Below are 14104 nucleotides of genomic sequence, written 5' to 3'. Positions count from 1 at the left end.
GTGATGTACTGATGTGGTGTCGTGATGTAGTGATTTAGTGTAGTGATTTAGTGTTGTGATGTAGTGTAGTGATGTAGTGTAGTGATGTAGTGTAGTGATGTATTGATGTGTCATGATGTAGTGAAGTAGTGATGTAGATTATTGATGTAATGTAGTGATGTCATGATTTAGTGTAGTGATGTAGTGTAGTGATGTATTGATGTGTCATGATGTAGTGAAGTAGGGATGTAGTTTATTGATGTAGTGATGTAATGTAGTGATGTCCTGATTTAGTGTAGTGATTTAGTGTTGTGATGTAGTGTAGTGATGTAGTGTAGTGATGTAGTGTAGTGATGTATTGACGTGTCATGATGTAGTGAAGTAGTGATGTAGATTATTGATGTAATGTAGTGATGTCATGATTTAGTGTAGTGATGTAGTGTAGTGATGTATTGATGTGTCATGATGTAGTGAAGTAGGGATGTAGTTTATTGATGTAGTGATGTAATGTAGTGATGTCCTGATTTAGTGTAGTGATGTAGTGATGTATTGATGTAGTGTCGTGATGTGATGCACAGGATGTCTCAGTGCATTATCATAAGGATTATTTCTGTGTAGAACATCATGATGTATGGATTTTGTATTTTAAAGATCTGTATAGATTAGCAGAAAATAATCTCATGAATTGTTAATTAACATCTTATCTGTGTGTTCTCAGGTGGTGAACATGGCGTCGTGGCGGCTGGTCTGTGTCCTGGCTGTATGGACCTCTGTGTTGGGTCTGGCCCAGTGTTGTCCAGATACCTGTAGCTGTCTGGATAAATACGCCCACCATTTCGCTGACTGTGCCTACAAAGACCTGCTATTAGTTCCCGTAGGCCTCCCCTTCAACGTCACCACTCTCTCTCTCTCTGCCAACAAGATCAAACTCCTGAAGGCCAAGAGCTTTATTAACGTCACCCAGGTGTGTGTGTGAATATGGTCCTAACGTCACCCAGGTGTGTGTGTGAATATGGTCCTAACGTCACCCAGGTGTGTGTGTGAATATGGTCCTAACGTCACCCAGGTGTGTTTGTGAATATGGTCCTAACGTCACCCAGGTGTTTGTGAATATGGTCCTAACGTCACCCAAGTGTGTTTTTTGAATATGGTCCTAACGTCACCCAGGTGTTTGTGAATATGGTCCTAACGTCACCCAAGTGTGTTTGTGAATATGGTCCTAACATCACCCAGGTGTTTGTGAATATGGTCCTAACGTCACCCAGGTGTGTGTGTGAATATGGTCCTAACGTCACCCAGGTGTGTGTGAATATGGTCCCAACGTCACCCAGGTGTGTGTGTGAATATGGTCCTAATGTCACCCAGGTGTGTGTGAATATGGTCCTAATGTCACCCAGGTGTTTGTGAATATGGTCCTAACGTCACCCAGGTGTGTGTGTGAATATGGTCCTAACGTCACCCAGGTGTGTGTGTGAATATGGTCCTAATGTCACCCAGGTGTGTTTGTGAATATGGTCCTAACGTCACCCAGGTGTGTGTGTGAATATGGTCCTGTGGGGTTCAGTTTGCAGATCATGGTTCTTGCAAAACCATGATTGTGGGTTTGATTCATACTGGAGCCAGCCATATGAAAACTGTCTGAAAGCATGACTGCAAGTCACTGGCATATATTATATGATTATATTACATGGGCTGGGCTGGGTACAGGAAAAGAGATATTAATAAAGTATTCTTCTTCAGGTGACCTCCCTATGGCTGGCCCACAATGAGATCGTGACCATAGAGAGGGACACCTTGGCACTGCTGATCCAGCTGAGAAACCTGGACGTCAGCTACAATAAGATCATCAGCTTCCCCTGGGAAGACCTGGCCAACCTCACCTCCCTTCAGCTACTCAAGATGAACAACAACGAGATGATCAACCTCCCTAAATATTCCTTCTCGACTCTCAAAGACCTGAGGTCCCTGAGGATCAACAACAACAGGTTCACTACTATAGTTCAGGGGACCTTCAGCTCTCTGAGCTCCATGTCTCACCTTCAGATCTACAACAACCCCTTCACCTGCTCCTGCAGTCTGGAGTGGCTGAGAGACTGGATTGCGGAGTCTAAGATCTCTGTCCCGGAGCAGGACTCTATCGTCTGCGAGGCCCCAGAGCATCTGCAAGGGGCCCTGGTGACCAAAATGCCCAAGCTGGACTGCAAGGCCCCGTCAGTGTCCATCACCTACCAGCCAAACCTGGACAACACTGAGCTATACGAGGGCTTTATGGTGATTCTCAACTGTGAGACCAAGGGCAACCCCAAACCAGAGGTCAGCTGGGAGGTGGTGAATGCAGGGAACCAGAAGTTCACATTCAGTTTGCCCTCTGTGGTCAGCATGAATAGTGACTCGCCCATCAATGATAAAAGAACCAACGGCCGGTTCTTGGTCTTCCAGAATGGCACTATGATCATCCCCCGTATGAGCAAGAAGGAGGATGGGAACTACAGCTGCTCAGCTGTCAACGACCTCGGTAAAGCAGACAGCACAGTGAAGGTAGTGGTGGCAGGCACCAAGAAACAAGCCATTAACTCCATGCTGGACACCACAGCAGATAAGATCCTCCGTCCGTCTGGTGGAAACAAGCCGGGGCCTAAGATGACCAACAACATCATCAACTGGCCCAAGTCCGACTCTGAGAAGACCAAGAACGATCCAACTGGGTCGTCTGTTAAACACGCTGATGGCTCAGTGCAGGCTGGCGAGGGCTCAGAGGAGCTTCCGTTTACCAGGAAGTGTGGCATCAGCGATGGCACTCAGTACATCTCCAATCACGCATTCAACCTCAGTCTGGACCAGCTGAAACAATATACATTTGATTTAGGTGTCATCGCGTTGGAGGTATCCGAGACGGAGGCCAAAGTGCAGCTCAACCCTCTCCAGCTCCCCAACAGTAAGAACAACCTTCACCTCAGCCACAATGAGAACCTAGAGACCGTCGACAAAGAGCCTTTCAGCCTCTATCAAGGCTCAACCAAAACCCCTCTGGACATGCTCTATCTGTGTTTTAACACTGGTAACGGACACTCTGTGGTGCAGTGGTCCCGGATAGAGGAAGGGATCAACACCTATAAGTTCCAGGGCCTACAACCAGGCACTAACTACACCCTGTGTCTGACCTACGGAGGGCAGGACTGTCAGGTCCAGGTTGTCTTCACAACCAGGATGAGAATTCCTTCTCTGTTGATCATAGTGATGGTTAGTACCTTCCTGTTGGTCCTGGCTACAGTCCCTCTGCTGGGAGCAACCTGCTGTCATCTCTTAAACAAGTACCAGGGAAAGACTTACAAACTGATCATGAAGGCAGCGCAGAAGAACCCAGATCAAATGGACAAACATATGGTTGGAGGTGATTTCGACCCCCAGGTGTCGTTTGTGGAGTCAGAGAAGAATTCTAACCCAAGTGAGATAGGAGAGGGGGAGGACGGACAGGACGGGGAGGAGGTGGAGGGGAGTGTGGTTACCGAGTCTATCCCGGGTTCTACATTAAAATTTGAGGTGGGTTCGGAGTACAGCGATAGATTACCATTGGGCGCCGAGGCGGTGAATATCTCTGAGGATGGAAACGGTAACTACAAAGAGCTGAGTCGCTGAGCAGAGCCGTGTGATGCTATCAGAGGAGAGAGAGATTGTAAAATAGTTACTTTCAACTACATTTTAAAGCAGGTAACTCACAGATCATTATTTCACGTAGAAATGATAGCCCTGATGAAGGTGGATAGTTCATTTTACCTCAGAAAGTAAGTGGTAACCCGTTATACCCCAAAGAAGAGACTTGTCCCAAAGCCACTAATGTGCTGAGGGTCATTGTCCTTTTGGAAGGTGAACCTTCACCCCAGTCTGAGGTCCTGAGCACTCTGGAGCCTCAGTTTTTCATCAGGACTTCTCTTTACTTTGCTCTGTTCATCTTTCCTTCGATCCTGACTAGTCTCCCAGTCCCTGTCGCTGAAAAAAATCCCCATAGCACGATGCTGCCACCACCATGCTTCATTGTAGGTATGGTGCCAGGTATCCTCCGGACGGAACATTGGCATTCAGGCTAAAGAGTTAAATCTGGGTTTCATCAGACCAGAGTATCTTGTTTCTGATGGTCTGACCATTCTTTAGGTGCCTTTTGACAAACTGGATGGTTCTCCCATCTCCACAGAGGACCTCTGGAGCTCTGTCAGAGTGACCATTGGGTTCCTGGTCACCTCCCTGCTCAAGGCCCTTCTCCCCCCGATAGATCAGTAACACTGCATTCTTGGGGACCTTCAATACTGCAGAAATGTTTTGTTACCCTTCCCTAGATATGTGCCTTGACACAATCCTGTCTCTGAGCTCTATGGACAATTCCTTCAACCTCATGGTTTGTTTTTTTCTCTGACATGCGCTGTCAACTGTGGGACCTTATATAGACCTTTCCAAATCATGTTCAATCAATTGCATTTACCACAGATGGACTCCAATCAAGTTGTAGAAACATCTCAAGGATGTACAATGGAAACAGGATGCACCTGAGCTGAATTTCGAGTCTCATAGCAAAGGGTCTGAATACTTATGTTAATATGTGACTGACCGGCTCGATTCGGTTTTATGTAGCAAAATTTGAAATTGTGTTTTTCATATTGGATAAAAGTAGAGACTCGGAGCTAGAAAATGGTATATCGTACACTACAGTTGAGGAACAATGGGAAATCACTTTTGAGAAAATAGCCCTTGAACATTTTGGTACACCTACTGGAGAGCTCTTCTTTGTCTACACCCATTCAACATCGTTCACACCCTCTTAAGCTTTAGCCCCACCCATCTCTTTAAGGATTCACATGTGAGGCAATGTTCTAAACAACCAAAGATTTCAAGACTAAAGGCTGGTAAATACTACGGGTGTGTTCGTAAATTTAATCTGGAGTGCCAGAGTGTTTTCTAGGCATTTGTAATCTCAGCGTTGTCAGATTGTCCGTTCGTAAATTCAGAGTGTTTCACTGTCGGAGCGTTCAGAGCTGGACGCTCTGGCCGAGGAGTAGGGTTGATCTGAGTGTTCTGACGTAACAACAGCAGTCAAGCACTCAAGCTAACGGGCTAATGTTGGCTATCTTGCTAGCTACTTTCAGACACAAATGAGAAAACAGCTCACTCTGACCATTTTACTCACCCTAGGAGAGCTGGGTAGGCTGTTTTATCCAGAGTGTTGGTGACTGCAACTGTGCTGCTGGCAACAATTTAATTAATCTCTTTTGCCAAAGGCCATATTCAATAGGTGTTGAGTGTTCATAAATCTGTCAGTTATCCACACTCAGACGAGAGGCTCTGAAATCGGAGTAGATAGCCAGAGCAAATTACCAGCTACGTCTATCGACAGTTGGCGCAGTGACATCATGAACAGTCTATGAAATGGTTACTTGCATAGAGGAGTCTTTTGTTTGGACATGTAGCTAGCTAGCTAGCTAAACAATGAACCATAATCCCAACTCATAACGTTACTACCCTGCATGAATCTGCGGGTAGCTAACCAACCAGGTTCAATGTTACCTTGCTAACATTAGGCTATAATGGCCCTGAGATACAGGTAATATTATTACACAGATCATACACATAACATTAGCTAGCGACCCAAATCAAATCAGACTTAATTTGTCACATGCACCGAATACAACATGTGTAGACTTTACTGTAAAATGCTTACTTACAAGCCCTTAACCAACAGTGCAGTTCAAGAAGAAGAAAATATTTACCAAGTAGTCTAAAATAAAAAGTAATAATAAAAAGTAACAGAATAACAATAACAATAACGAGGCTATATACAGGGGGCACCGGTACCGAGTCAGTGTGCGGGGGTACAGGCTATTTGCGGTAATCTGTACATGTAGTTGGGGGCGAAGTGATTATGCAATGGCAACAAACAAACAAACAGCAAATAGCAGCAGTGTAGAAAAGGGAGAGGGGGTCAATGTAAATAGTCCGGTGGCAATTTTATGAATTGTTCAGCAGTCTTATGACTTGGGGGTACAAGCTGTTGTGGAGCCTTTTGGTCCTAGACTTGGTGCTCCCGTACCATTTGCCGTGCGATAACAGAGAAAACAGTCTCTGACAATTTTATGGGCTTCCCTCTGACACCGCCTATTATATAGGTCCTAGATTGCAGTTAACTTGGCCCCAGTGATGTACTGGGACATTCGCATTACCCTCTGTAGCGCCTTACGGTCAGATGCCGAGCAGTTACCATACCAGGCGGTGATGCAACCGGTCAGGATGCTCTCAATGGTGCAGCTGTAGAATCTTTTGAGGATCTGGGGACCCATGCCAAATCTTTTCGGTCTCCTGATGGGGAAAGGTTTTGTCGTGCCCTCTTCATGACTGTCTTGGTATGTTAGGACCATGATAGTTCGTTGGTGATGTGGACACCAAGTAACTGGAAACTCTCGACCCGCTCCACTACAGCCCCGTCGATGTTAATGGTGGCCTGTTCGGCCCTCCTTTTCCTGTAGTCCACGATCAGTTCCTTAGTCTTGCTCACATTGAGGGAGAGGTTGTTCTCCTGGCACCACACTGCCAGTTCTCTGACCTCCTCCCTATAGGCTGTCTCATCGTTGTCGGTGATCAGGCCTACCACTGTTGTGTCGTCAGAAAACTTAATGATGGTGTTGGAGTCATGTTTGGCTACGCAGTCGTGGGTGAACAGGGAATATAGGAGTGGACTAAGTACACACCTCTGAGGGGCCCCAATGTTAAGGATCAGCGGACGTGTTGTTGCCTACTCTTACCACCTGGGGGCGGCCCGTCAGGAAGTCCAGGATCCAGTTGCAGAGGGAGGTGTTTAGTCCCACAGTCCTTAGCTTAGTGATGAGCTTTGTGGGCACTATGGTGTTGAACGCTGAGCTGAAGTCAATGAACAGCATTCTCACATAGGTGTTCCTTTTGTCCAGGTGTGAAAGGGCAGTGTGGAGTGTGATTGAGATTGTGTCATCTGTGGATCAGTTGGGGAGGTATGCAAATTGGAGTGGGTCTAGGGTGTCCGGAAGGATGCTGTTGATGTGAGCCATGACCAGCCTTTCAAAGCACTTCATGGCTACCGACGTGAGTGCCACGGGGCGGGAATCATGTAGGCAGGTTACCTTCACTTCCTTGGGCACAGGGACTATGGTGGTCTGCTTGAAACATGTAGGTATTACAGACTCGGTCAGGGAGAGGTTGAAAATATCAGTGAAGACACTTGACAGTTGGTCCGTACATGCTTTGAGTAAACGTCCTGGTAATCAGTCTGGCCCAGCGGCTTTGTGAATATTGACCTGTTTAAAGGTTTTGTTCACATCGGCTACCGAGAGGTTGTCACACAGTCATCCAGAACAGCTGGTGCTCTCGTGCATGCTTCAATGTTGCTTGCCTCGGAGCGAGCATGAAAGGCATTTAGCTCGTCTGGTAGGCTGGGAAGCTCGTGTCTGGGTTTCCCTTTGTAGTCCGTAATAGTTTTCAAGACCTGCCCCATCTGACGAGCATCAGGACCGGTGTAATAGGATTCAATCTTAATCCTGCATTGACACTTTGCTTGTTTGATGGTTTGTCTGAGGGCATAGCGGGATTTCTTATAAGCATCCGGATTACTCTCCCGCTCCTTGAAAGCGGCAGCTTTAGCCTTTATCTCGATGCGGATGTTGCCTGTAATCCATGGCTTCTGGTTGTGATATGTATGTAAGATCAATGTGGTGACAACGTCATCGATGCACTTATTGATGAAACCGGTGACTGATGTGGTATACTCCTCAATGCCATTGGATGAATCCCGGAACATATTCCTGTCTGTGCTAACCAAACAGTCCTCTAGTGTAGCATCAGCGTCATCTGACCACTTCTGCATTGAGTAAGTCACTGGTACTTCCTGCTTTAGTTTTTGCTTGTAAGCAGGAATCAGGAGGATATAATTATGGTCAGATTTGCAAAATGGGGGGCAGGGAGAGCTTTGTATGCATCTCTGTGTGTGGAGCAAAGGTGGTCTAGGATTTATTTTTTCTGGTTGCACATGTGACATGCTGGTAAAAATGTGTTAAAACTGATTTAAGTTTGCCTGCATTAAAGTCCCCGGCCACTAGGAGCGCCGCTATTGTTAGCTAGCTAGCTAACAGTACACTTTAACTTGAAATGAAAATGACTTTCTGACAAAATTAGAAACGTGTAACATCTGAAAATGTAGCTAGCTAGGCTATTTTGCCCGTATACATGGATGGACTCCTCACCCTCTCTGTCACGGATTCCATGGCTGCCCTTAGTTTGAAGAGGTTATCCGGAGACAGGTGTTTTCTCCATCTCTTTAGCTATCATAGTCTAATTCCACTGATTTCAAAACTCGGTCCTCAAGAAAGTGGAGAGCAACAGTTCTATCGACAGTTGGCGCAGTGACATCATGAACCTGATATCTTTCACAAAGCTCCGTTAGAAAGGATTACATACACATACTGACCAGTTCAAATTATAGACAGAAGCGCGCTACATGGTAGACCAATCCGAACTCATCTCGGCATGTCCAGCCACTCATTATCTCAGCCAATCATAGCTACTGGAAAGGTTACTCACTTTTTCATGGCTAAACCAACTAGGCTCATAATTAAACAATGTTATTCAAATTTAAATGCAAGTTTGTTATTAAGGCATATGCAAGTTCACATGTTCCAGAAGGCATTTCTGCCCAAAAACACATTGTGATTAACATTCAAATAGCTCTCCTGTGAAGTAAAAAAATAAATATATATATATATATACAGATATATGTTTTCACTTTGTCATTATGGGGTATTATGTGTAGATGAATGAGGAAAAAGTCGGCAGCGTAGCCTAGTGGTTAGAGCGTTGGACTAGTAACCAGAAGGTTGCAAGTTCAAACCCCCGAGCTGACAAGGTACAAATCTGTCGTTCTGCCCCTGAACAGGCAGTTAACCCACTGTCATTGAAAATAAGAATTTGTTCTTAACTGACTTGCCTAGTTAAATAAAATAAAATATTTTTTTTTTAAAGCATTCAGACCCTTTGCTATGAGACTCTTAATTGAGCTCAGATGCATCCTGTTTCCATTGATCATCCTTGAGATGTTTCTACAACTTGATTGGAGTCCACCTGTGGTAAATGAAATGGATTGGACATGATTTGGAAAGGCACCACCTGTCTATATAAGGTCCCACAGTTCACAGTGCATGTCAGAGCAAAAGCTAAGCCATGAGGTCGAAAGAATTGTCTGTAGAACTCAGAGACAGGATTGTGTTGAGGCAAAAATCTGGGGAAGGGTACCAAAACATTGCTGCAGCATTGAAGGTCCCCAAGAACACAGTGGCCTCCATCATTCTTAAATGGAAGAAGTTTCGAACCACCATGACTCTTCCTAGAGCTGGCCGCCCGGCCAAACTGAGCAATCGGTGGAGAAAGGCCTTGGTGAGGGAGGTGGCCAAGAACCTGATGGTCACTCTGACAGACCTCTAGAGTTCCTCTGTGGAGATAGGAGAACATTCCAGAAAGACAACCACCTCTGCAGTACTCCACCAATCAGGCCTTTATGGCAGAGTGGCCAGACGGAAGCCATTCCTCAATAAAAGGCACCTGACAGCCCTCTAGGAGTTTGCCAAAAGGCACCTAAAGACTCTCAGACCATGAGAAACAAGATTCTGTGGTTTGATGAAAACAAGATTCAACTCTTTGACCTGAATGCCAAGCATCACATCTGGAGGAAATCTGGCACCATCCCTACAGTGAAGCATGGTGGTGGCAGCAGGGACTAGGAGACTAGTCAGGATTGAGGCAAAGATTAATGGAGCAAAGTCAGAGAGACCCTTGCTGAGAACCTGCTCCAGAGCGCTCACAACCTCAAACTGGGGCAAAGATTCACCTTCCAACAGGACGATGACCCTAAGCACAGAGTCAAGACTACTCAGGAGTGGCATCAGGACAAGTCTCTGAAGGTCCTTGATTGGCCCAGTCAGAGCCCAGACTTGAACACGATCGACATCTCTGGAGAGACCTGAAAAAGGCTGTGCAGCAACGCTCCCCATTCAACGTGACAGATTTTGAGAGGATCTGCAGAGAGGAATGACAGAAACTCCCCAAATACAGGTGTGCCAAGCTTGCAGCGTCATACCCAAGAAGAATCGAGGCTGTAATCACTGCCAAAGGGGCTTCAACAAAGTACTGAGTAAAGGGTCTGAATACTTATATAAATGTGATATTTCAGTTTTACATTTTTAATAGATTTTCAAAAATGTAAAAAAACCTGTTTGTGTTTTGTCATTATGGGGTATTGTGTGTAGATTGATTATGGTAAAAAAAAAAAAAAGTTTACTCAATTTTAGAATAATGTTGTAATGTAACAAAATGTGGAAAAATTCAAGGGGTCTGAATACTTTCTGAATGCATTGTATATAAAACGTACAACATTCAAGGGGTCTGAATACTTTCTGAATGCATTGTATATAAAACGTACAACATTCAAGGGGTCTGAATACTTTCTGAATGCATTGTATATAAAACGTACAACATTCAAGGGGTCTGAATACTTTCTGAATGCATTGTATATAAAACGTACAACATTCCTCTTCCAGTAACAATAGACTACTGGAAGCTGTTCGACAGTTCAAATAGACCTCATAACTTGTAACAAGCAGAAGACATTGAATTGTCCCCTTTATGCAACATGTATTCTAGCCTTTAAATGTAAGCTTCACCTCAACAGGACACGGTGCTCGCCAGAACAGTGCTTATCAACTGTTATTTCCATTGTGCTGTGATGACCAAAGAGGGAACATCACGTTATGTAGTCAAGGCATGTTCCCGGTTCACTGTCAACTGATGTTGTTTAATGTAATGTGAGGGCTTTGACATGTGACTTATTTAACATCTAATGAATCTGAACATGTCCATGGCACGTCACACAGATGACTTATTATACTTACTTATTTCCCTCGTGTGGTTTTTTAGCGTAGGCCTATTCTATAGGAATTTAGATATTGTTCTTAATGTCGAAATGTGATGTAAAGACCCAGTGAAATTGAAAGGAATTTTATTTTTGGGGTGAAAGCATAAATGATCAGTTTCTACAGTATCATCAACTGACACTTTAAAGAGCATCAGGTGGATTTGAGTGTCCTGTATTTTTATGCATCGTGAGTTTATTTTATGAGCTACTGTCCCAACGATGTTGTACAAATATCTCCTGACCTTTCAAGATTTTGTATATGATCTTATGTACGTGAAATGAATAAATTATCTAACAACATGTTTGCATCCTCAGATTTCCTGTCATTGGTTCAGCACAATGTTTTTCAACTTTTTGATCCTGGGATCAAATAAGGTCTGTAGTGACGCCTAAAGCACTGCGATGCAGTCCCAGCTCCGCCACACCGGAGGCATTCAACTTGGCGGTTGTATATCTTTAAACTGCTGTGCATTAAATGAGAAAACAGGGTTTTATATAAGGTTAATGATTTTGGGCATTGGCCTGTATGTGATCAAGCGCACCTGAAGCTTGTTTTGTATTCTAGGCAAATAACAAAATGTTTTTCTTTCCTTCACATTTGTAGACATTTTTCTTACTGATATGAAAGAGCTATATCGAGAACAAATGCATTGTGGGATAAGAGTTATTTAGACTGGGTTCTAAATTGTAAATACATGCTATGATATTGCATTTAGCAGACAAAGTGATTTTAACAATTTATTTATAGACATAATAATATACCTTTTGTACATCATCATAATATAGAGCTGCTTTTAACCAAACTCAACACTCACTGCCACAGCCTGGGCTTCAGGAGCACTACATTCCCCTTATCCACTCACTGCTGCAGCCTGGGCTTCAGGAGCCCTACATTCCCCTTATCCACTCACTGCCGCAGCCTGGGCTTCAGGAGCACTACATTCCCCTTATCCACTCACTGCCGCAGCCTGGGAAATGGGCTTCAGGAGCACTACATTCCCCTTATCCACTCACTGCCGCAGCCTGGGAAATGGGCTTCAGGAGCACTACATTCCCCTTATCCACTCACTGCCACAGCCTGGGCTTCAGGAGCACTACATTCCCCTTATCCACTCACTGCCACAGCCTGGGCTTCAGGAGCACTACATTCCCCTTATCCACTCACTGCCACAGCCTGGGCTTCAGGAGCACTACATTCCCCTTATCCACTCACTGCCGCAGCCTGGGCTTCAGGAGCACTACCTTATCCACTCACTGCCGCAGCCTGGGCTTCAGGAGCACTACATTCCCCTTATCCACTCACTGCCGCAGCCTGGGCTTCAGGAGCACTACATTCCCCTTATCCACTCACTGCCGCAGCCTGGGAAATGGGCTTCAGGAGCACTACATTCCCCTTATCCACTCACTGCCGCAGCCTGGGCTTCAGGAGCACTACATTCCCCTTATCCACTCACTGCCGCAGCCTGGGAAATGGGCTTCAGGAGCACTACATTCCCCTTATCCACTCACTGCCACAGCCTGGGCTTCAGGAGCACTACATTCCCCTTATCCATATGGTAGACTATGAAGCGCTGCTGCGACTCAGTCGTTTTCAAATTCACAGAGATCATATTAGTTTTATTCCAACTATTCATTCATGTCTATCAGCAGAGAGATTTATTTTACAACTATATCCATTTATAAATTTTTTGTGAATTATTCGTTAAATAGCCTACATTCCAATGTTATAAGATACCTTGTTCAAATAAGCATCTCCATTTTGGAAAACATATTTGAAACAGTATATGGTGCAAATAAGCATCAGCTGTCAGAGCAGCTTACCGATCACTGTACCTGTACACAGCCAATCTGTAAATAGCCCACCCGACTACCTCATCCCCATATTATTACTTACCCTCTTGCTCTTTTGCACCCCAGTATCTCTACTTGCACATCATCAAGTAGGCCCAGACGGCATCACCAGCCGCATCCTCAGAGCATGCGCAGACCAGCTGGTCGGTGTGTTTACGGACATATTCAATCAATCCTTATCTCTGTCTGCTGTTCCCACATGCTTCAAGAGGTCCACCATTGTTCCTGTTCCCAAGAAAGCTAAGGTAACTGAGCTAAACGACTACCCCTCTGTAGCACTCAATTCCGTCATCATGAAGTGCTTTGAGAGACTAGTCAAATACTATATCAACTCCACCCTACCTGACTCCAATTTGCTTACCGCCCCAATAGGTCCACAGACGACGCAATCGCAACCACACTGCACACTGCCCTATCCCATCTGGACAAGAGGAATACCTATGTGAGAATGCTGTTCATCGACTACAGCTCTACATTTAACACCATTGTACCCTCCAAACTCATCATCAAGCTCGAGAGCCTGGATCTCGAATCTGTCCTGTGCAACTGGGTCCTGGACTTCCTGACGGGCCGCCCCCAGGTGGTGAGGATAGGTAACAACATCTCCACCCCGCTGATCCTCAACACTGGGGCCCTACAAGGGTACGTTCTGAGCCCTCTCCTGTACTCCCTGTTCACCCACGACTGCGTGGCCATGCATGCCACCAACTTAATCAGCAAGTTTGCAGACGACACTACAGTGGTAGGCTTCATTACCAACAACGACGAGACAGCCTACAAGGAGGAGGTGAGGGCCCTCGGAGTGTGGTGTCAGGAAAATAACAAAACAAAGGAGATGATCGTGGACTTCAGGAAACAGCAGAGGGAGCACCCTCCCTATCCACATCGACGGGACAGGAGTGGAGTGGGTAGTAAGTTTTAAGTTCCTCGGCAAACACATCACGGACAAATCTGAATTGGTCCACCCACACAGGCAGTGTGGTGAAGAAGGCGCAGCAGTGCCTCTTCAACCTCAGGAGGCTGAAGAAATTCGGCTTTTCACCAAAAGCACTCACAAACCTCAACAGGTGTACAATCGAGAGCATCCTGTCGGGCTGTATCACCGCCTGGTACGGCAACTGCTCCGCCCATAACCGTAAGGCTCTCCAGAGGGTAGTGAGGTCTGCACAACGCATCATCGGGAGCAAACTACCTGCCCTCCAGGACACCTACACCACCTGAGGTCACAGGAAGGCCATAAAGATCATCAAGGACAACAACCACCCGAGCCACTGCCTGTTCACCCTGCTATCATCCAGAAGG

At 45.4% G+C, this 14104-nt stretch overlaps 1 protein-coding gene across 1 annotated transcript; it reads left to right on the top strand.

Moving 5' to 3' along the window:
• The first annotated feature begins 703 nt into the window (after window positions 1-703).
• On the top strand, window positions 704-5728 carry LOC109867069 (immunoglobulin superfamily containing leucine-rich repeat protein 2-like). The gene is made up of 2 exons (XM_031801053.1): window positions 704-943; window positions 1720-5728. The coding sequence occupies exons 1-2, from the start codon at window positions 707-709 to the stop codon at window positions 3613-3615; spliced, it is 2133 nt and encodes a 710-aa protein (XP_031656913.1). The 5' UTR covers window positions 704-706; the 3' UTR covers window positions 3616-5728.
• Window positions 5729-14104: the final 8376 nt, after the last annotated feature.

This window comes from Oncorhynchus kisutch, linkage group LG22, assembly GCF_002021735.2.
Source record: "Oncorhynchus kisutch isolate 150728-3 linkage group LG22, Okis_V2, whole genome shotgun sequence".
Taxonomy (NCBI): domain Eukaryota; kingdom Metazoa; phylum Chordata; class Actinopteri; order Salmoniformes; family Salmonidae; genus Oncorhynchus; species Oncorhynchus kisutch.
The sequence above is the reverse complement of the archived record's forward strand: the minus strand, read 5'-3'. Positions and strand labels throughout refer to the sequence as shown.

Bases quoted from the DNA above. Each gene is read 5' to 3' on its own strand.
- LOC109867069 (XM_031801053.1), top strand. From the start codon at position 707: ATGGCGTCGTGGCGGCTGGTCTGTGTCCTGGCTGTATGGACCTCTGTG. The intron at 944-1,719 runs GTGTGTGTGTGA...ATTCTTCTTCAG, and splicing joins GCTTTATTAACGTCACCCAG to GTGACCTCCCTATGGCTGGC.